The sequence below is a fragment of the Girardinichthys multiradiatus genome, chromosome 11 (genome assembly GCF_021462225.1).
Source record: "Girardinichthys multiradiatus isolate DD_20200921_A chromosome 11, DD_fGirMul_XY1, whole genome shotgun sequence".
In the NCBI taxonomy this organism is placed as follows: Eukaryota; Metazoa; Chordata; class Actinopteri; order Cyprinodontiformes; family Goodeidae; genus Girardinichthys; species Girardinichthys multiradiatus.
The window spans coordinates 45355971-45378365 of NC_061804.1; the positions used below are offsets into that span (position 1 = coordinate 45355971).

Sequence of the window (22395 nt, forward strand, 5' to 3'; positions counted from 1 at the left end):
TCAGTGTTTGCAGCAAGATGCTGCATATCTTCTATAAGTCTGTTGTGGAGAGTGTGATCTCTTCTGCCATTATCTGCTGGAGAAGCAGCATCAGAGCCAGGGACTTAAAAAAGCTCAACAAGCCCATAAAGAAAGCTGGCTCTGTTCTGGGGACTCTTCTGGAGATCATTGTGCAAAGAAGGATTCTTCATAAAATAATGAACATTATGCAGAACCCTGAGCATCCTCTTCATGGGACTGTCCTACAAAAACAGTGTCTTCAGTCAGAGGCTTCTTCAGATGTGCTGTAAGATAGAGCGCTACAGGAGATCCTTCCTGCCCACAGCAATCAGAATCTACAACAGCTGTTTGAAAAAACCTACATAATGAGCTAGAACAACATTTAATTTCCCTTTGGGATTAATAAAGTATTTTTGAATTGAATTTGAATTGAATTGGAAGGCCCCCATGTGCTTGTATGCATGCCTGAGAACTTTAGAACATGCTCCTTATGAGATGACGAATGGTGTCCTGGGCTATCTCTTCCCAGATCTTCACCATGGCATCACTAAGCTCCTGGGCAGTCTGAGATGCAACCTGGTGGCGTCAAATTGACCTAAACATGATGTTCCAGAGATGTTCTATTGGATTTAGGTCAGGGGAGAGTAGGTGCCAGTCAATTGTATTGGGGACTGTGCTGGTCTTTGCAACCTCTGTAGGGTCCAAGTATTGCCGCATGCTACCAGCAGTGGCATTAACCCTGGTCAAATGCAAAACTACTGACACGCAGTCACAAAAATGAAGAGTGAAAAAATGTCTGTGGCCTCTACCTGGAAAACCATTCGTGTTTTTGGAGTTGTCTTATTTTTGCCCCTTTAGTGCACCTGTTGTTAATGTGATTAAAAGGTGTTCCTTTAATTTGTTTTGATCAGTGCATTTATGCATCAAAAATATTATCAGTCTCAGTATTAAAATATGTTATTTACTCTACACCATTAATCTACACCTCACCCAACATTCTATTTGAATTTCAACACTTGTCTGGTCCTACTCAATAAAATGTTCTAATGCTTTTTTACTCTAAAGTTTAGATTGTCAAGCAGAAGAGGACAATGTTTAGTTTATTTCCAAATGCTATTTGCACAAGAAAGAGATGTATAAATAAGTAAAAAATAACTGATTACTCTCCAGCATCTTTTTTTTAATTTCTTGACTGCAAATATTCACCCAAAGTATAACATGATTGTTGACATAGAATATATTTTACTAGGAAATAAATTATCTAAATGTTGCACAAAAAATATTTAATTAAAAAAAGCATTTCTCAATGGGCTGTGAATAACCCTCTAATAAATGCAGGTCAGATATCAGATTTCACTTGACTTAAGATGTAGAATGAGCTCTACATATAGTACGTTGGGGCTGAGTACAAAAGATAGGGGTTGAGTTTAGAATTTGCTGATGGAAGTGTGCTGTTCTCATGGGCATGTCGGCGATAATACCGGCGAAGTGCAGGACTGGTTGGATGATGTTGCCTCACATGAAGGAAGTAGTCATCAGGTCGACTTGAGGTATAACCACAGTCCTCACACACAAAGATCTTAGAACGTCTCTGCCGGTAGGCATAGTGCTGGTGAACACCATGAATCTTTCTCATATGGGACTCCAGAGAGCAGCGTTGTGTAAAAGCTTTCTCACACAGCTCACATTTGTAGGGGCGTATACCTGCAAGGAGGAAGAGAAAAAAATACAGTTTTTTTATTGCATGTTGGGGTTGATATATTGATTAAAAATGTCTTTATTGGTTTAACGAATTATACCTTTTCCATTCAACTAAGCATCAAAATCAACATATAATCCGAATACACATTTATTATTGTTATTAGTATTTTTATTATTACACTAAAGATAAAAGTTACAATTTGGTTGTTGTTCAACTCAAAACCAAACTGATGAGCATTTCAAGAAAGTTTAAATTGAAAATAGAGCAGTTTGGTACTCAGTGAGGTCATGAAAGAATTCTCCTCCTGACTTTGAGGTTTTTGAATGCATGCTCCAGTTTATAGCAGAAACTACAATGATTGATCCCTTTAACAGATTACTGTAAACATAGTAATCAGTGACTTAATTTCTTATGATAGAGGACTGTACCATCTAATCCATTAAAAACATGCTGTGATAAGACTTTTAAAACATATTTTCTTGACCTTAAAATTCAATTGGTAGAAAAGGTGTCTTTTGTTTTCTATTGTGGAATGCTACAACAGCTGATGAGAATAGAGATTTGTAAGGGTGACTTCAGGGTGAGTTCAGTCGGTTTACTAACCTCTGCATGTAAAGGATCTGTTGGAATATTCCACAATCATAAGGTTTGTAGTCTACATTTAAAACAAGGCCATCTCACTGCTTTCAACATTTTTACTTTTTCAATGCAATTTGCATTGTGCAAACAGATCTAGTCTTTCTGAATCTAAAACAATTTGTGCTACCTGCAATTTACATAATACGGTCTGATACTGTGCTAAAGGCTTGCATAATTTGGGCAAACTGGATTAACAAAATGGATTTGAAATGCTATTTGTTTAGTGAATTATTTTGACACAGATCCTCCTTTTCATGCAATTTCAGCAGCATGTACATAACAAGTGCACAAACGTAGCTGGTAACCTCAGGTTAGATTAGCCTATGCACGACTCCTGCAAAAATCCATAATCAAAAAAGTTCAAAATAATGTAATTTATCTTGGCAACGATTGGAAAAAAACTGAAATGTAACAAACACTAAAGATGCATCTCAATAAATTAGAACAGGGGTACCCAGGTCCAGTCCTCAAGAGCTACTGACCTGCAACTTTTAGATGTGTCCCTTCTCCAACACACCTGAATCAAATAATCATATTCCCTCATCACATGTTATTCAGCTTTGCGGAAGTCTGGAAACAAGGCATTCATTTGATTAAGATGATTAAGTTGAGGACTGGGCTTGGATACACCTCACTTAGAATATAATTAAAGCGTATAAAGCCAGTGATTAAATTCAAAATAATTAAACTTCTATATAGATTCTTTATTCAACTTATTATTAATGTAAAATCTTTGTTTTGTTAATTTTTATGATTATGGCTTACAACTAATGAAAATGTCAACTTTGATTGTTATAAACAAATAAAACTAGATTTTTAAAACAGAAATGTCAGTCCACTCAAAAGTATATTCACAAACTATAAAATACATCCACTCAATACATGGTTGGGGTTGTTTTTGCTTAAATTACTGCATCAATGCATTTTTGAAGTGTTAAAGAGTTATTGGAATTTTTTGAAGTGAGTTTCTGTGAAGTGGAGTAGTTTAAGTATCTTAGTGTCTTGTTCACTATTGATGGTAGGATGCAGTGTGAGTTGAGCAGATGGATCAGGGCTTCATCTGCAGTAATGTGTGCACTTTGACTCTCTGTTGTGGTGAAAAAAAAAGCTAAGCCTAAAAGCAAAGCCCTTGATGAATCTGTTCTGGGATGGATGACAACCAAAAAAAATTAGATTATAGATTCACACACTAACTTCCTCTGTAGTTTGGCCAAACTAAGCCTCAGAGATAACGTGAGGAGCTATGTCATCTGTAGGGAGCTCAATGTAGAACTGCTCCCCCTCTGCATCAAAAGGAAATAGTTGAGGTTGGTCAAGCATATAATCAGGATCCCTCTTGGGGATCCTGATTATATGCTTTGAAGACGTGCCACTGGGAGGAGACCCTCGGGAGGAACCATATATCCTTTTAGGCCTGGGAACACCTTAGGTTCCCCTAGAATGGAAACATTGAGGGTTATCTAGGTTTCCCTCCTAGACCTGTTACCCCTGCAATCCAATATCAGGTAAACGAAAGACAGTGGATAGATGGAATGCTCTGAGAAGTTATCAATTATAGTTTCCTTTCCTGTACCAGAAAGATGTCTCATAATCACAATCATTCACACTGCTCCAGTCCAGGAATGGTCTACGGATTGGTACAAGTGAGAAAATTCACACCTTCAGTTCACCCAGTTTGCTTTCACAGAGATTTTATAGACCGGACCAAACAAAGTCATTCAGTTGCAACAGATTGTTTCAGAGGCAGTATTGTGCTGATCGATAAGAAAAAAAGCACAAAGAAGAAAATCCGTCTCATCTGGGTTTCTGTTGCTGTGTTCAAATGTAGTATGTGTCTGCACTAGTGATGTAACATTCACGGACGAATTGATTCTTTTGAACAGCTCTTTACCTTAAATGACAGAGCTAGAGTCAAAGTGAGGGAAGTTCTTCGTTTTTTACTACGATGCTTGCTTATAATGGTACTTTTTCAATTTCATAAAATTTTAAATTATGTTGTATAACTTAGGTGATTAAATACAAAAGGCGAAAGAGGGTAGGTACAAGCATACAGAGCGCTTACTCATTGTTCACTGTTTTCGTAACTTGTCATGGTGACTGGCATGCGACTTGGGCTGCGTCCAACAGGAGAGAGAAGGAGGATGGTCACAGTGTCCTCCTTGCTTGAAGATGACACAATAAGTGGTAGTATAGCATTAATAGCATTAAAATGCTATTAATGCGCACAACACTTGTAGTTAAGAACTACATGATTAATTTATATTTTTATATTTTATACTTAATTTTATGGAAAATATATACGTAAAAAAAAGTTTCTGCATGAACATACTGTGGTTCTATTTTGCACCTTTTAAATAAAAATATTAATCTCACTTAATACAGATGATTTAGCTTTTGTTGTAGATTTCACCCACACATGCTAGAGTTTCCTAAAATCAATATATTTAACAACATATTAGGGGTACAATTGCTTGTTCTTTGAAATATGTACATTTTCATAAAATGAATCATTTTAATGGCTCTTTGAAGTGAATGGATCCTAAACATTTGGTTCCCTTCAAAGAGCCATAAGTCCCGTTATTAGCCTGCACCACTTCACTACTTCACATAGCCCTACAAGACAGTTTCAAACTTTCAAATGCACTGCTCTTATTTTACAATCTCTCTTCTTGATTTTGGTACACTGGCCCGGCATGCAGTCACAATGCAAGCAAACCAATCCTGGGTCCAGATAAACGATGCAGTTACTGGCAAATGTAACCCTGCCACGGTTCTCCGGGCAGTTTTAGGGTCCTAGATGAGTTCACATCATTGTGATCCGCTCCAGAAAGCAGAATCTCACATTGTTCCTAAGCTTTTGTGTATAAGCACTGGTAATCAACTTTTTAGTGTTGCTTATTGAGGGTGAGGGATCGGAGAATGTATGTAACTGACTTTGTAGTCACTATATGATTGGACTGAAGTAACCATATATTTCAAACCCTTAACTTATCTGTTTGCTTTGTTGTGCCTCGATAAAAAGTTTGTGGTGAATTAGCAATATGTAAATTAACTGAACTGAGTTAAATTAACAAATAAAGTCTGAGGGATGGAAGCTAAAGTCAGGCATAAGCTGTCTGCTTTAGCTGACTTTAACAATTTAAAAGACCTTAAACTGAAAACGTTCATATCAGTGGGATACTATGCTATGTTAGTGGATATTGACAGTATATACTTTCACAAGAAAACGTTGTTATATTTGGTGCTGTTTTGTTCAGTTGAACAACATTTATGTTCCTATTTAGAGATATGTTAGTTGAGTCTGCTGGTTTTGTCAATTCACCAGGTCCACTGCAATTTGTGAGTTCACTCTGGATCCAACAAGAATGGAGTTGACTTTCGGATTTTGCTTCAGTTGTGCAGCATCAAAAATTGCTTAATGGTGACTAATTTCATTTTACTGTCATAATATTATTCCCTGATGATGTGAATTAGGACTGTGCACTTTGACATTACACATTCTATGTGTGCATCTGTCAAAGTTGAGTCTAGTGGATCCAAAAGCAGACCAAGACTCAGATGCAGTTCATGTGTTTTATTACAAATCTTGTGATGGGGGGAAATTTTGGGTCTTTGGATGGGTATCTGTGGTTTTGCAGGTTTTCTATTGTCCAGATCCTGAGTGTTGTAAAAAAGTCCAGGGAGAGTTGCTGCAGCAGTGTCCAGGATTTGTCCATTTGCAAAGATCTGGAAACAGAAGGAAGTGTTAGATATATTCACTTAAAATATACCTAGTAATTGCTCAAAAGGAGCATTAACTGTGAAAGATCTGGTGAAAGGGTTGCTGTAGAGATGGGATTCATATAGGTGACAAAAAGTTAGACTCAGATGTCCACTTCTCCAGAACATCAGGCACTTGTTTTGTAGTTAAATGGGGCAATGGAAATGAAAGAGATGCTGCCTATGCAGCTGATGACCACTATAAAGTGACTCTATGATGACAGCTGCAGGATTCTATAGGTAAAAGTCATGACCAAGCCAGGGTCCAAGATCTGGCAACATGGAACCCACAAGTATTCTTCAGGTCCACATCTTTCCCAGTGTACAAGTTGCAGGAATCCACATCTTTAATGGTAAACATCCAGTAGATGGCTTCACAGAATATGCAGGTCACCCTTACTTAGAGGTGGGGGATGGGTATAGCAGGCTCAATTTAAGTTGTCTGATCTGGGATACATGTAACATGGGATGTATCCTGAGAGACTGAGGTTGATATGAACAGCACAGGGGTTATCAATGGCTTTGATGTGATATGGATCAAGAAAATGTGGAGAAAGTTTCTTAGATTCCACTCTTAAAGGAAGATCCTTAGCGCATAGCAAAACCTTTTCTTCTAACTTGTACTGTGGAGCTCGGGAATGATGGTGGCTACCATAATGCTGCATTCTCTTGGAAGCCTGGAAAAGGGAGGCTCTGGCTTGCCTCCAGATTTGGAGGCATCTTCTCATGTGATCCTTAATGGACTGTACTGCCAACTCCAGCTCTTGAGATGTAAACAGTGGTGGCTGGTGTCCTAGAGAACAAAAGAAAGGAGACGGGCCATTTTCTAGGGTGTTGTTAGCATAACCCATGGTAAGAAGGAGCTCCAGGAGAACGGGTTGGACAAGGTAAGTCTTCAAGTGCCTAGTTGGTCCTTTCTGCCTGGCCATTGGTTTGTGGGTGGCAGCCTTAAGACGGGCTTCAGCTGGGCGACAGGCCTGTACAGAAAGCCTTCCAGAAATGTGAAGTGAACTGAGGTCCATGGTTAGAAACATTATGAACAGGGATAATGTGTTGATGTGTTGATGTAACCACAAGAAGGTCTGTTGCCTCTGGCGGAGGGTAGCTTGTTGAAGGGAATAAAAATGAAACATGCAAACTTGGAAAATATGTCTGCTATTTTGAGTATTGCTAAATTACCTTGGGAAACAGGGAAATTAATGATGAAAGTTATGTGAGACAAGAGATGTGACAGGATAGGAAGTTGTGGATTTGGAAAGTTATTTGAACCGGTCACACTCCGGGTAGGCAAAGATATAAGACTTAACATCAGCAGATGTACTGGGCCAGCAGAACCTTTGTTTTAGAAAAGCCAGTGTTTGAGTAACCCCAGGATGACAGATAATATGGGTAGTGTGACCCAGGTGAAGAATCTGTGGCCAGACAGTTTCAGGGACAAAAAGACGGTTTGAGGAATTGTTATCTGGATTTAGTTGCGGTTCTGATCTTTCAACAGTATTGATTTTAGATGACAAAATACTTTAAAAGTTCTGGGAATCATTGTTTGCTGAGTGCTGACAGGAGAGAGCATCAGGCCTGACATTACAAGAACCGGGAATGTAAGTCAGGGCAAAGTTGAATAAAGCCAAACTGGTGTGGGATGGATTCAGTCTTTTGGCTGTACAACAGGTTTTTGTGATCTGTCCAAACAATACATGGTTGCTATGCTCCCTCAAGCCTCATTTCTTCCAAAGGACTGATAAATTCCTAAATGTTTCCTGTCACTGATGTTGTAATTTTTGTTCTGCTTTAGCATTTCCGTGTGGAAAATGTGCTGGCACTAAACTTTATAAAACACAGTGGACTAACAGCATCAGATGGCATGGCTCACCAAAACATCACTGACTGTGAAAACGTGACTCTGAATCTCAAGTAACCAGAACTCTGTGCCTCTCCACTCTTCCTTCAGACCCTGGACACGATTTTTCAAATTAAATGCAAAATGTACTTACTTACTGTGCAACAATGTAGTCCTTTTTCTCCATTGTCCTGGCACAACATTTCTGAAGTTGTCTTTGGTTCAGAAGTAGCTTAACACAGGAATGTGACAGTTGTAGCACTTGTTCTGGATACATCTTTGTGTGGTGGCTATTAAATCACTTATTCCAGGTGCAATCACACCTTCTGAATCTTCCACAAACTCTGGTATTGTCTTTGGAAAACAATAGTCTAAAGAGTGCAGTTATCCCTGTTGCTTGTGTACCTGTTTGTAACACACTTTTTCCATCAAATTAACTTTCCATTCATAAACTTTATAAACTTGGATCAGACAATGTCTTTAGCAAAGTCCTTATGTGGCTTATCCTTCTTGTTAAGGGTGGTGAATATGTAAGTTGACATTTCTGGGCTGTAAATCCTGTTAAGTGTACTCTGTGTAATCTTTTAATTTTTAAATAAATAATTTTAAATAATATTCTAATTTATTTATATGCATGTGCACTGTGTTAAGGCGGAGCAGCAGGAGGTTCTCCCTTATGGTTAAGACAAATAACCAATTATATTGTTTATAAAAACAAAACATGGCAGCAAATTTCGAGAAAACGAAAAAAATGCTACTAGTCAGTGTGTTATTAATTTATCTTTACATACATTTATAGGATAAGTGAGAAGTGATACACTGAATAAAATTTATTTCATTTAGGTGTTGGGGCTGGTGCTTCATTTCCGGCAGTTAATGGTCAATAGGTAGGGTACACCATAAACTAATCCATCACAGACTTTTGTATCTCACAGTCTTCAAATCTTTATAATTCAGATTCCTTTTTTGTTTTGTGTCTTGTATTTCATGTTTTTAAGTAAGTATTTTGCTCAATAAACAGCCATCTTCTATTGCATAGTTGTTTCACTTTTTTGAATCGGCTTCGAGGTATGGCAGTTAAATGCAGTTTGCCTAGTTTCATTTAGGGTTTCTATACTGTTTACCAAAACAGGTCATCTGTATTGTTGGGTCTGATGTCTTTTATCTTCCTCTTGACCTGAACTCCATAGATTTTCAATGGGGTTCAGTTCAGGTCAGGTCAGTTTGCTGGTCAGTCAAGCAAAGTAACACCATGGTCATTGAACCACCTTTTGGTACCTTTGGCAGTGTGGGTTGATACTAAGTCCTGCTGGAAAATGAAATCAGCATCTCCATTAAGCTTGTCAGCAGAAGGAAGCTCTAAACTTTCTTGGTAGATGGCTGTGTTGACTGTAGACTGTAAACAGAAAACACAGTGGATCACTACCAGCAGATGACATGATATCATCACTGACTGTGAAAATGTTACACTGGACTTCAATTAACATGGATTCTGTGCCTCTCCACTCATCCTCCAGATTCTGGGACATTGATTTCCAAATGAAATGCAAACTTTACTTTTGACCACCCCCTCCTTGAACCGCAACCTTAATGTGGTGGAGGGGTTTAAGTCCTTGAATGATCCCAGAGGTTATGTTGTCTGGGGCTTAAATGCCCCTGGTAGGGTCTCCTATGGCAAACAGGCTCTAGGTGATGGGTCAGACAAAGAGCGGTTCAAGACACCCTCATGAGGACCAAAACATCAAGGCACGTGACATCGCCCGGTATGGCGGAGCCGGGGTCCCACCCTGGAGCCAGGCCTGGGGTCGGGACTCGTCGAAGAGCGCCTGGTGGCTGGGTTGATCCTCAAGGGACCCGGCTGCGCCAAGCCCGAATGAGAGACACGAGGCCATCCCCCAGTGGGCCCACCACCTGCAGGGGGAACGGTGAGGGACCGGTGCAAGGAGGATTGGGCGGCAGACAAAGGTGGAGACCTCGGTTGCCTGATCCCTGAACGCTTAGGCTGTGCTCTAGGGACGTGGAATGTCACCTCGCTGGAGGGGAAGGAGCCTGAGCTTGTATGGGAGGTCGAGAGATACCGACTAGAAATAGTCGGGCTCGCCTCTATGCACAGCATGGGCTCTGGAACCCATCTCCTCAAGAGGGGCTGGACTCTCTTCTACTCTGAAGTGGCCCACAGGGAGAGGCGGCAGGCTGGCGTGGGTTTGCTTGTTGCCCCCAAGCTCAGCCGTCTTGTGTTGTTTACCCCAGTGGATGAGAGGGTGCCTGTCGCAATCCCCAAACCCGGTGGTGGACACCTGTAGTAAGGAACGCTGTCAACCTGAAGAAGGATTCCTATTGGCTATGGTTGGCTTGTGGGACTCCAGAAGCTGCTGACGGGTACCGTGACGCCAAGCGTGCCGCAGCCTGGGCTGTGGTGGAGGCAAAAACTCAGGCCTGGGAGGAATTCGATGAGGCCATGGAGAAGGACCATCTGTTGGCCTCGAAGTGATTCTGGCAAACCGTCCTGCGCCTCAGGAGGGGAAAGCAGTGCTTCGCCAACACTGTTTACAGTGGGTGTGGAAGGCTGCTGACCTCGACTGGGGACATTAACATGCGGTGGTAGGAATACTTTGAGGATCTCCTCACTCCTGCCATCGCGCATTTCCTGGTGGAAACAGAGGCTGGGGACCCCAAGCAGGGCTTCGGGGGTGAATGAGATACCTAAAGTCTTTGGATGTTTTAGGGCTGTCATGGTTGACACGCCTCTTCAACATTGCATGGTGGTCGGGGACACCATGGGGTGGTGGTCCCCCTTCATAAGAAGGGTGACTGGAGGGTGGGTTCCAACTATAGGGGGATCACACTCCTCAGCCTCCCTGGTAAGGCCTACGCCAGGGTATTGGAGAGGAGATTCCAGCTGATAGTCGAACCTCGGCTTCAGGGGAAGCAGTGTGGTTTTCGGCCCTGCCGTGGAACACTGGACCAGCTCTATAACCTCTACAGGATGCTCGAGGGTTCACGGGAGTTTACCCAACTGGTCCACATGTGTTTTGTGGGCCTGGAGAAGGCATTCGACTGTGTCCCTCGTGGTGCCCTGTGGGGGGTGCTCCAGGAGAATGGAATTGGGGGCACTTTATTAGGGGCCATCCTGTCTCTGTACAAGCGGAGCAGGAGTTTGGTCCGCATTGTCGGACCTGTTCCCGGTGCATGTTGGACTCCGGCAGGGCTGCCCTTTGTTACCGGTCCCGTTTATGGACAGGAATTCTAGGCGCAGCCAAGGGCTGGAGGGGGTCTGGTTTGGGGACCAGTGGTTTTTGTCTTTTTTTTTGCAGATTCGCAGCCGAGTGTGAAGTGGCTGGGATGAAGATCAGCTCCTCCAAGTCCGAGGCCATGGTTCTCAACCGGAAAAGGGTTGCTTGTCCTCCTGAGGTTGTTGCTTGTCTTCCTTAGGAGGGGAGTTCCTGCCTCAAGTGGAGGAGTTTAAGTATCTTGCGGTCTTGTTCACGAGTGAGGGAAGAATGGGGCAGGAGATCAACAGACAGATCAGTGCAGCTGCCGCAGTAATGGGGGCACTGTGCTGGTCCACTGTGGTGAAGAGAGAGCTGAGCCAAAAAGCAAAGCTCTCGATTTACCGGTCGGTCTACGTTCCTACCTTCACCTATGGCCATGAACTTTGGGTCATGACCAAAAGAACAAGATCCCGGATACAAACGGCTGAAATGAGATTCCTCCGTAGCGTGGCCTGGCACTCCCTTAGAGATAGGGTGAGGAGATCGGCCATCTGGGAGGGGCTCGGAGTAGAGTCACTGCTCCTCCACATGGAGAGGAACCAGTTGAGGTGGCTCGGGCATGTATACTGGATGCCTCTTGGACGCCTTCCTCGGCAGGTGTTCCAGGCACGTCCCACCGGAAGGAGGCCCAGGGGATGCTGGAGGGACTATGCTGGAGGAGGCGTCTAGAGAGAGGGACGTGTGGATGTCTCTGCTGAGTCTCCTGCCCCTGCGACCTGGTCCCGTTTAAAGCAGAAGACAACGAGTACGAGTACTTTTGACCACAGAGCCACAGTCCAGTCTCTGGTTCAAGAGTCGCTTAAAAATGCGGAATGCAATATTTGTAGCCAATGTGTAATATTTATCTGTTTGTAGTGGCACGTGATGTGCTGTCTCCAGTCTCACTCCACACCATGTGAGGGGAGCTTCACATGAAATTCTTGAACAGAGTCTGGTTGACAGTCCCTCCAGGGCTACGGCTATTCCTTGTATCCCTGTTTCTGGTGCACCCTTTTCTTCCACACCTTTTCCTTCCACCAAAGTTTCAGTACAGCCCTCTGGGAACAACCAGCTTCTTAGGCAATGATCTTTTTTGGCTTACCCCCCTTGAGGAGGGTGTCAATGACTGTCTTCTGGACATCTGTCCAGTCAGCAGTCTTCCCCATGATCGTGTAGCCTACTGACCCAGATTGAGAGACAATTTAGAGGCTCAGGTTACCTTTGCAGGTGTTTTGAGTTGGGTTAGCTGATTAGACTGTGACATGAGTTTCCAATATTGAACCTTTTCACAAAATTCTAATTTTCGAAGACTGAGTTTTGGGTTTTCATTATTTCTAAGCCATAATCATCAATATTTCAAGAAATGAAGGCTTAAAAATTTCCACCCTGTGTCATGATTCCAACCCTTCAGCTCTACCTTGACTGTGCTGATTACTCATTGCCTTCACCTGCACTGGGCTGCTCCTATTTAAACAGCTGCTCGTCACCAGCTCAGTGCGAGATCGTTTGTTGCCTCTGTCACAGCTTTCAAGCCGTGATTCATGTTTCAAGTGTGATGAATGTATATAATATAGAAGTTTCACTTTTTGCAATGAATAACCTAAAAATATGGAACTTTTTCACAATATTCAAATTTTGAGATGTACTTGTAGTGGAAGGTAGCTCATTTATCATTCCCACCAAAGCCTGAAGCTAGGAAACCAACGGTGTATGAAGTGAAGCAAAAATAAATAACAAGCATTTGTTTAGGCTTCATCACTGAATTCATCAAAAAATTAAAACTAGCCAATGCAAAATTTTGATGTTTAAATACAAGACATTCCCTATTTTAAACTTGTCATGTTATTTTTTCATCTCTTGGTCATGTGTTCCATAATTATTTGAAACTGTGGCCCGAACACCATGGTATTAACCATACTGTGAACAATTTTGTTTTTACATTCCTATATATTTTCTCATCAACATTCTGTGTAAAGACTACATAAGTAATTTTTGTAGATGCAGTTTACATTTCTAACCTGTGTGTGTTCGCATGTGCCTCTTGAGGTCAAAAGTGTCATTGAATCCTTTGCCACAGAATCGACAGGGGTGTCTCTTTACAACACTGTGGCACTTGAGGTGGCGTGTCAACATGCGCTGCAGGGGGAAGATTTTGTGGCATAATGAGCACCCAAAATCCCCAGAAACAGGTGTACTGCGAGGACGAGCCTGGAAGAGAAACATTTATTTAACAATGGTGACTGCAGAATTTGAAGGCATAAAATTGCATCTGTCATGTTGAACTGAGAACCAACGTCAAAGCAGGAGCGTGGGAGCTGCATGGTGAGTGAAGTTTTTAATAATGACACAACTAAACTGGTAAACCTACAGGAAACAGCAGAACATAGAACACAGGCATGGTTACAGACATGGAGTACGTGGAAAACAGGGAAATCAAGGCGATGGACATACAGGTCCTTCTCAAAATATTAGCATATTGTGATAAAGTTCATTATTTTCCATAATGTTATGATGAAAATTTAACATTCATATATTTTAGATTCATTGCACACTAACTGAAATATTTCAGGTCTTTTATTGTCTTAATACGGATGATTGTGGCATACAGCTCATGAAAACCCAAAATTCCTATCTCACAAAATTAGCATATTTCATCCGACCAATAAAAGAAAAGTGTTTTTAATACAAAAAACGTCAACCTTCAAATAATCATGTACAGTTATGCACTCAATACTTGGTCGGGAATCCTTTGGCAGAAATGACTGCTTCAATGTGGCGTGGCATGGAGGCAATCAGCCTGTGGCACTGCTGAGGTCTTAAGGAGGCCCAGGATGCTTCGATGGCGGCCTTTAGCTCATCCAGAGTGTTGGGTCTTGAGTCTCTCAACGTTCTCTTCACAATATCCCACAGATTCTCTATGGGGTTCAGGTCAGGAGAGTTGGCAGGCCAATTGAGCCCAGTGATACCATGGTCAGTAAACCATTTACCAGTGGTTTTGGCACTGTGAGCAGGTGCCAAGTCGTGCTGAAAAATGAAATCTTCATCTCCATAAAGCTTTTCAGCAGATGGAAACATGAAGTGCTCCAAAATCTCCTGATAGCTAGCTGCATTGACCCTGCCCTTGATAAAACACAGTGGACCAACACCAGCAGCTGACACGGCACCCCAGACCATCACTGACTGTGGGTACTTGACACTGGACTTCTGGCATTTTGGCATTTCCTTCTCCCCAGTCTTCCTCCAGACTCTGGCATCTTGATTTCCGAATGACATGCAGAATTTGCTTTCATCCGAAAAAAGTACTTTGGACCACTGAGCAACAGTCCAGTGCTGCTTCTCTGTAGCCCAGGTCAGGCGCTTCTGCCGCTGTTTCTAGTTCAAACGTGGCTGTACCTGGGGAATGCGGCACCTGTAGCCCATTTCCTGCACACGCCTGTGCACGGTGGCTCTGGATGTTTCTACTCCAGACTCAGTCCACTGCTTCCGCAGGTCCCCCAAGGTCTGGAATCGACCCTTCTCCACAATCTTCCTCAGGGTCCGGTCACCTCTTTTCATTGTGCAGCGTTTTCTGCCACACTTTTTCCTTCCCACAGACTTCCCACTGAGGTGCCTTGATACAGCACTCTGGGAACAGCCTATTCGTTCAGAAATTTCTTTCTGTGTCTTACCCTCTTGCTTGAGGGTGTCAATAGTGGCCTTCTGGACAGCAGTCAGGTCGGCAGTCTTACCCATGATTGGGGTTTTGAGTGATAAACCATGCTGGGAGTTTTAAAGGCCTCAGGAATCTTTTGCAGGTGTATAGAGTTAACTCGTTGATTCAGATGATTAGGTTCATAGATCGTTTAGAGACCCTTTTAATGATATGCTAATTTTGTGAGATAGGAATTTTGGGTTTTCATGAGCTGTATGCCAAAATCATCCATATTAAGACAATAAAAGACCTGAAATATTTCAGTTAGTGTGCAATGAATCTAAAATATATGAATGTTAAATTTTCATCATGACATTATGGAAAATAATGAACTTTATCACAATATGCTAATATTTTGAGAAGGACCTGTAGAGCAGGTTGTCAACAGTGGGGAAAAATGAAAAAGAGAGTATAAATACAGAGGTTGTGTAGGAAATGACCAATGAACTAGAAGGGCTAATCAGATGAGATGTGGAGCAGCTATTGGAAAGGAAAATGCAGAGCAACTGAAAGATGGGGGGCTGATTAACACAGGTGTGTGAGAACACTGAGTAGTCCAGGGAAATAACAGAAATATCAAAAACGCATGAATGAAGCCAAAAACTAATCTACCATGAACAAACTGAAATAACTCTAACTAGAGAACATAAACAGGGTAGTGCAGAGAAACAAACAAGAAACTCAAACACAGATGAATCAGGACAGCATCTTATTCATTCCCTCTTGTTAATCATGTTAATACCTGGTTTTCAAACTTCTTAAATGAAATTCGAATAAAATTGTATTCATCTTTACACCAATGGAAACAGAAAGTTTTCCCCTTTAATCTTTTGCAAAACAGCTCAAGCTAAGTCAGATTTGTTATAGTGTCTGTGACCAGTAATTTTTCAAATCTTCCAAGAATCTCACTTGGATTTTGGTCTGGACTTTGGCAGGGCCATTCTACAATATGAAGAGACAATCATTTCATCTAAACTTCTCCACTAGTGGTGTGAACATGGTTATTTTCTAGTGACAAAATTAAAACAGAATCTGTTATGGTTTTCCTTTAAAAGTGTTCCTTTTTTTTCTTCTCTTTTGTGAAAGCCAGATTTGTTGCATGAGTCACAGCTCTCCTATCCACACATTATCCTAGCTTGCTGTAAATTTCTGCAGCTCATTCAGCGTTGACATGGGTTTGCAGTTGTGCCAACCTCTTTCCGCTGTTTAGATGAAAACTTTGAGGAAGCTTCCCCTAAAATTTGAGCACTAATAACATCAATTATAGTGAGTCTTACAAGGCAGAAAAAGTGTAAGTGTCCTATTAGAAGCTTTCACACATGCTTGGATGAGTCATCAATTGCATAAAGGTTACAAAAGCTGAATTACTAAGGACTGCATAAATGTAACAGTCAGGGGAAGTGTACACATTTAGACAGCTGTGACTGAGTCCAGCAGTTCTCATCTTTTGTATATCCAATTCAATTCAGTTCAATTCAGTTTTATTTATATAGCACCAATTCACAACGCATGTCATGTCAATGCACTTCACAAAGGGTTTGGAATGGTGTAGGGTTGTTCAGGAGGTTAGACTGAACTACTGAGTGTTAGAGATGGCCATTTTAGAATGGGCTGTGTAGAGGTACTAAATCAAATAATAAACTGATAAAGGTTGTCCATCTAGATTCCACTGGTGGCCATTGTTATACTAAAACCAACAAGGATTGGGGGTACCTTTTTCTATCAGACTGATTATAACCATTGGAAAAGAGAAGGGGTCGCACAGGTAGCAGAAATGGAGGGTGTGTTTTCACCTCAACCACAACTTAGCCGAGCCATGTTGCATATTCTGTTGTAGAGGCCATCACATTTTTTTAAAAACAGGGGCTTGGTATGTAAATGCCAATGGTTTCCTACTCCCAGATTTAAAGACAACTTATTTGTATAATTACTGTTTCATAAATGATATGTGGAATTTGTCCAATTATCATTTCTGAGCCCAAATCGGACACTTTTTATCTTTCCAGCTATGTTAAACATGTGCTGAAAGCAAAAGTTTAGCTGGTGCATTGTGGGTTTGTAGTATTTTTATTTTGCTAGTTGCATTGAACTAAAGCTAAAAAGTGTTTCCAGTAGGCGTGCTGCCAATCGGACTTCTACACAGTCATCGTGCTGGGAATCCTTGTGTCCTTGTGAAATGGATCTCTTCCCTACATGCTTTAAAGTTATGTAACAATATAAGACTGAACCCTTAACCCTCAAAGACGAAAGCTAACTCTGAAACGTGCCTTTATACTGATTTTGCATGTACTTTGTATGAGAATTGTCCAGCTTCCAGGCATGAGCAGGGGAGCGCAAGAGAGGAAAACCTTTCACCCGTTTTCCTCTGAATATCATATGTAAATAACAACACAGGCTCTTTAATTTACATGAAATGAGGTTTGATCAGTTAATGTGGTTAAATGAAGTTAGCTCTTCGTAAGAAGTAAAGCAACAAACTGCTAGTGTATTTAATGTGACTGAGCTTTTTCATTTATTCATTCTGACACATTAAAATTTTACCATTATTCAATGTGTTAAGAGAACATTAAACAACTATTTTAGAAGATTCTTTTCTCATGATAAAATTTACTAGTTCAGAAGAGTAATTCTGAAGAACTACAAACAAACTTTGGTTTTAAAAATTATACATTTTTAAATTTAAATTATACATTTTTGTCTTTATTTAAAACTAGGACTAAACAAGTATATACAGTATACTAGATAAAACTGTGCCTGTGGGCAGACACAGTACAACATTTTCAATGGCCAGATCAGTAGCTACACCTGTTCAATTCACACAGTAGCACCTTCATGCAAGTAAGCGTCCAAAATGAGTTGCGAGAAAAAAATGATTAAAGAGACCTTGAACGTGGCATGGTTGTTGGTGCCAGACGAGCTGTCTGACTATTTTAAAAACTGCAGATCTACTGGGATTTCTACTCACAACCATTTCTCGGTTTAGAGAAAATGTCCAGTCAGCATTTGTGTGGACAAAAATGCCTTGACGATGTCAGAGGTCAGAACAGAATGAACACAGTGGTTTGGAATGAGAGGGAGACACCAGTAGTTCAAATAGATATGTGGAGTACCATCTCAAAATACACAACACGTTGACATATGAAGCAGATAATCTACAGTAGTAGAAAGGTGCCACTTCTCTCAGCTAAGAATAGAAAACTAAAGCTAGAATTCACACAGCCCCACCAAAATTGGACCTTCAGATAGTAGGGTAAACATTTTTATGTAAACAACATGAATGCAAGGACCCATTCTGCCTTTTGTCAACGGGTGATATTTCCGAGACACACCTTGGAACCCTAAGTATCAAGCCCAGTAGACTGTGTGGTTTCAAAGCTTGTAAAGGGAGTTAAACATGCTACACCATGCAAACTTAACTTAATGGTAAATTAAGGGCCCTCTGACCACCATCAGCAGGCAAGGTGGCAAAGTGTCGCCCAAGGACACGACTGAGACGAAGCTGGGAGCTGGGGTTCGAACCGACAACCCACCATGCAAAAACATTTGACATAGACAGGCCTAAAATGAAAAAAACTTTTTTGTTAGACATAGTTTAATTTATTTCCCTCTACATGTGTGTTGACATTTTTTCCTATAAAACAGCTTCATTTCATTTGATGCTAGTTAGGATAGTACTCTTAACACAGTAAAGGTAAAAACGTCAGTTTAAAAAACATGACTGACTATACCTTTGCTCTGCTGATGGAAGCCAATGCAGCTGGAAAACAGAAGGGGCCCGTTTTTGACCAGCTTCTGGATTTTGACCTTTGTTCCCCTGATCCTGTCGAAGATACTGGGAGAATAACTCCCACTGTTGTTCCACCTCCTGCAATCTGTTCTAGCCGATTTGCGGTGTGAGGCTGTTGGATGTCATGACTGAATATCATCTTTTCCATAGCATTTTCTCTCACTGGAAAAATAAACAGGAAAAAATTTAACAGGAAATTAAATTAAACAGCTGAGCAAGGGTAGATGTATACCGTGGTAAATCTGAATAAAAAGTTTATGCATCTTACCTACAGTGTTGTCCTCTTTCCAATGATGTTCTTCCAGTTCTTTCCATTGCCATGCACCGCATGTACTGCGTTTTTTCTTCACAAGGAAGGATCTTGGCATTTCTTTCTTTATTTCTTTCTTTTTTTCTTTCTTTCTTTCTTTCTTTCTTTCTTTCTTGATGAATTGGCACACTGATGGAAACTGGAACAGCTGATGATATCTGTTACTCACCAATATATATGTCCCCCCTCACAACAACAGTTTTATAGACAATCAGCAAGTGAAACATCCAGTGAAATCACAGGGAAAATTTGCATACTCTCCGGAGAGAGTGGTGGAGAGAGAATGGCAGTGGTGGGTGTGGATGGTTGTTGGAGGAGACTTGCCGTTTGGACAGTCATACACCTGTGATGACTGTGCATATCCACCATTTTAACCGGTCCTCCAATTGATTTGCATGTCAGGTACTGAGTATCCGGGGACATTCTCATTCAAGTAGCTTTTGACATGCAAATACATGTTCTGGACTAAGCCCTGGTTTCAGAGCAAGGGCACGGTCTAAGTAACAGGAGCAAACACAGTGAAGCCACAATCTTAACTGACAGGTAAATCAGAATTTTCTAGTGGATATACCTCCAAAACACACTCCAACTCACACACACACAAATAAATTATATATATATATATATATATACATATACATGTACATCCCAAAATAGTATTATATATAATCATCGCTCACAGAGTAAAAGATTTATTTTGTTCCTTGTAATTTCAATGAGTATGGCATACAGGTAACAAAAACCAATCATTCAGTGTTTCAGAAAATTATATTACATTAGACCAATCAAAAATGATGTTTAAAGCACAAATGTCAGGCTTCTGAAAAGTATGCCCATTTCTATGCACTCTTTTATGCACTCAATACTTGGTTAGGCCTCCTCTTGCACAAGCTACTGTATCAATGCAGCGTGGCATAGAGGTGATCAGCCTGTGGCAATGCTTAGGTGAAATGGAAGCCCAGATTGCTTTGATAGCTGCATTCGGGTCATCTACCTTGTTGGGTCGGGTGTATATCATCTTCCTCTTGACAACAGTCCATATATTTTCTATGGGGTTCAGGTCAGACGAGTTTGCTGGCCAACCGAGAACAGGAACACCATGGTCTTGAACCAGCTGGTTCAATGACCAGTTCAATTGGTACCTTTGGCAGTATGGACAGGTGCCAAGTTCTGCTGGAAAATAAAATTAGCATCTCCATACAGCTTGACAGTAGAGGTAACCATGAAGTGCACTATAATTTCCTGGTAGATGGCTGCATTGACTGTGGACTTCAGAAAACACAGTGGACCAACAACAGCTGACAGATGACAAGGTACCCCAAACAATCACTGACTGTGGAAATTTCACACTGGACATCAAGCATCGTGGATTCTGTGCCTCTCTGCTCTTCCTCCAAACTCTGGGACCTTGATTTCCAAATAAAATGCTGAACTTACTTTCACCTGAAAACAGGACTTTGGACCATTGAGCAACAGTCCAGTTCCTTTTCTCTTTAGCCCAGGTAAGACGCTTCTGACATTGTCTCTGGTTCAGGAATTGCTTGACATGAGGAATGCAACATTTGTAGCCCATGTCTACAATTTATCTGCCTGTGTTGCTCTTGATGCATCGACTTCAGCTTCAGTCCACTCCTTGAGAAGCTCCCCCAAATTCTTGAATGGATTTCACTTGAAAATCCTCTCAAGGTTGCTGTTCTCCCTGCAGCTCATGCACCTATTCCTACCACGCTTCTTCCTTCCACTCAATTTTATGTTAATATGCTTTGATAGAGAACTCTGTGAACAACCAGCTTCTTCAGCAATGACCTTTCTTTTTTGGCTTACTCTGGGGGGTCTTGGCCGGGCAGTGTGCGTTGTTGATTGGGATGTGGCTTTGCTCCTTCGTGATTTGGGTGTAGGGTTGGTGGGGTTGGTGCCCAGTCCTTTGCATGCTGTGGTGGCCTTCCTTCGATGCTTCCTTCTGTGGCCCAACAGGACAATGTAAAAAAAACTAAAATAAAGGCTCGGGAAACCTTTGCAGGTGTTTTGAGTTAATTAGCTGATTAGGGTGTAACACCATGATTGTGCAATAATGAACTTTTTCACAGTATTCAAATATACTGAGACACTGAATGTTGGATTTTCTTTGCCCGTAAGCCATAATCATCAAAATTAAAAGAAACATAAGCTAGCAATATATCATTCTATTTGTAATTATTCTATACAATAAATGAGTTTCACTTTTGATATGACTGGCAAAAAATATTGCACATTTACGCAATATTCAAATTCTTTTGGATGTACCTGTATATACATACATATACACTCACCGGCCACTTTATCAGGTACACCTTGCTAGTACCGGGTTGGACCCCTTGTGCTTTCAGAACTGCCTTAATCCTTCGCGGTATAGATTCAACAAGGTACTGGAACCATTCCTCAGAGAGTCTGGTACATATTGACATGATATCATCACCCAGATGCAGCAGATTTGTTGGCTGCACATCCATGATGTGAATCTCCTGTTCCACCACATCCCAAAGGTGCTCTATTGGATCGAGATCTGGTGACTGAAGAGGCCATTTGAGTAGAGTGAACTCATTGTTATGTTCAAGAAACCAGTCTGAGATGATTTATGCTTTATGACATGGCGGGTTATCCTACTGGAAGTAACCATCAGAAGATGGGTACACTGTGGTCATAAAGGGACGGACATGGTCAGCAACAATACTCAGGTATGCTGTGGCGTTGATACGATGCTCATTTGATACTAAGGGGCCCAAAGTGTCCATTACACCACCACCACCAGCCTGAATCTTTGATACAAGGCAGGATGGGTTCATGCTTTCATGTTGTTGATGCCAAATTCTGACCCTACAGTCCGAATGTCGCAGCAGAAATCGAGACTCATCAGACCAGGCAACGTTTTTCCAATCTTCTATTGTCTTCTATTTTGGTGAGCCTGTGCGGATTGTAGGCTCAGTTTCCTGTTCTTAGCTGACAGGAGTGGCCCCCTGTGAGGTTTTCTGCTGCTGTAACCCATCCGCCTCTAGGTTCGACTTGTTGTGCATTCAGAGATGATCTTCTGCATGCCTTGGTTGTAACAAGTCGTTATTTGAGTTACTTTTGCCTTTCTATCAGCTCGAACCAGTCTGGCCATTCTCTTCTGAACACTGGCATCAACAAGGCATTTGGGCCCACAGAACTGCCGCTCACTGGAAATTTTCTCTTTTTCTGACCATTCTCTGTAAACCCTAGAGATGGTAGTGCATGAAACTCCCAGTAGATCAGCAGTTTCTGAAATACTCAGACCAGCCCGTCTGGCGCCAACAACCATGCCACGTTCAAAGTCACTTAAATCACCTTTCTTCCCCATTCTGATGCTCAGTTTGAACTGCAGCAGATCGTCTCGACCATGTCTACATGCCTAAATGCATTGA

The 22395-nt window shown here is 41.4% G+C and overlaps 1 protein-coding gene across 2 annotated transcripts; it reads right to left on the bottom strand.

Annotated features, from left to right (window-relative positions):
• Positions 1–1159: 1159 nt before the first annotated feature.
• zgc:171929 (uncharacterized protein LOC100124596 homolog) lies at positions 1160–19236 on the bottom strand. Of its 2 annotated transcripts, none has more exons than XM_047379733.1 (4): positions 18935–19236; positions 18608–18828; positions 13207–13396; positions 1160–1704 (listed from the first exon to the last, which is right to left on the bottom strand). In XM_047379733.1, the coding sequence occupies exons 1-4, from the start codon at positions 19032–19034 to the stop codon at positions 1382–1384; spliced, it is 834 nt and encodes a 277-aa protein (XP_047235689.1). In that variant the 5' UTR covers positions 19035–19236; the 3' UTR covers positions 1160–1381. The 2 variants fall into 2 exon arrangements, with proteins under 2 accessions (XP_047235689.1, XP_047235690.1); XM_047379734.1 differs by having other exon boundaries at positions 18939–19055.
• Positions 19237–22395: the final 3159 nt, after the last annotated feature.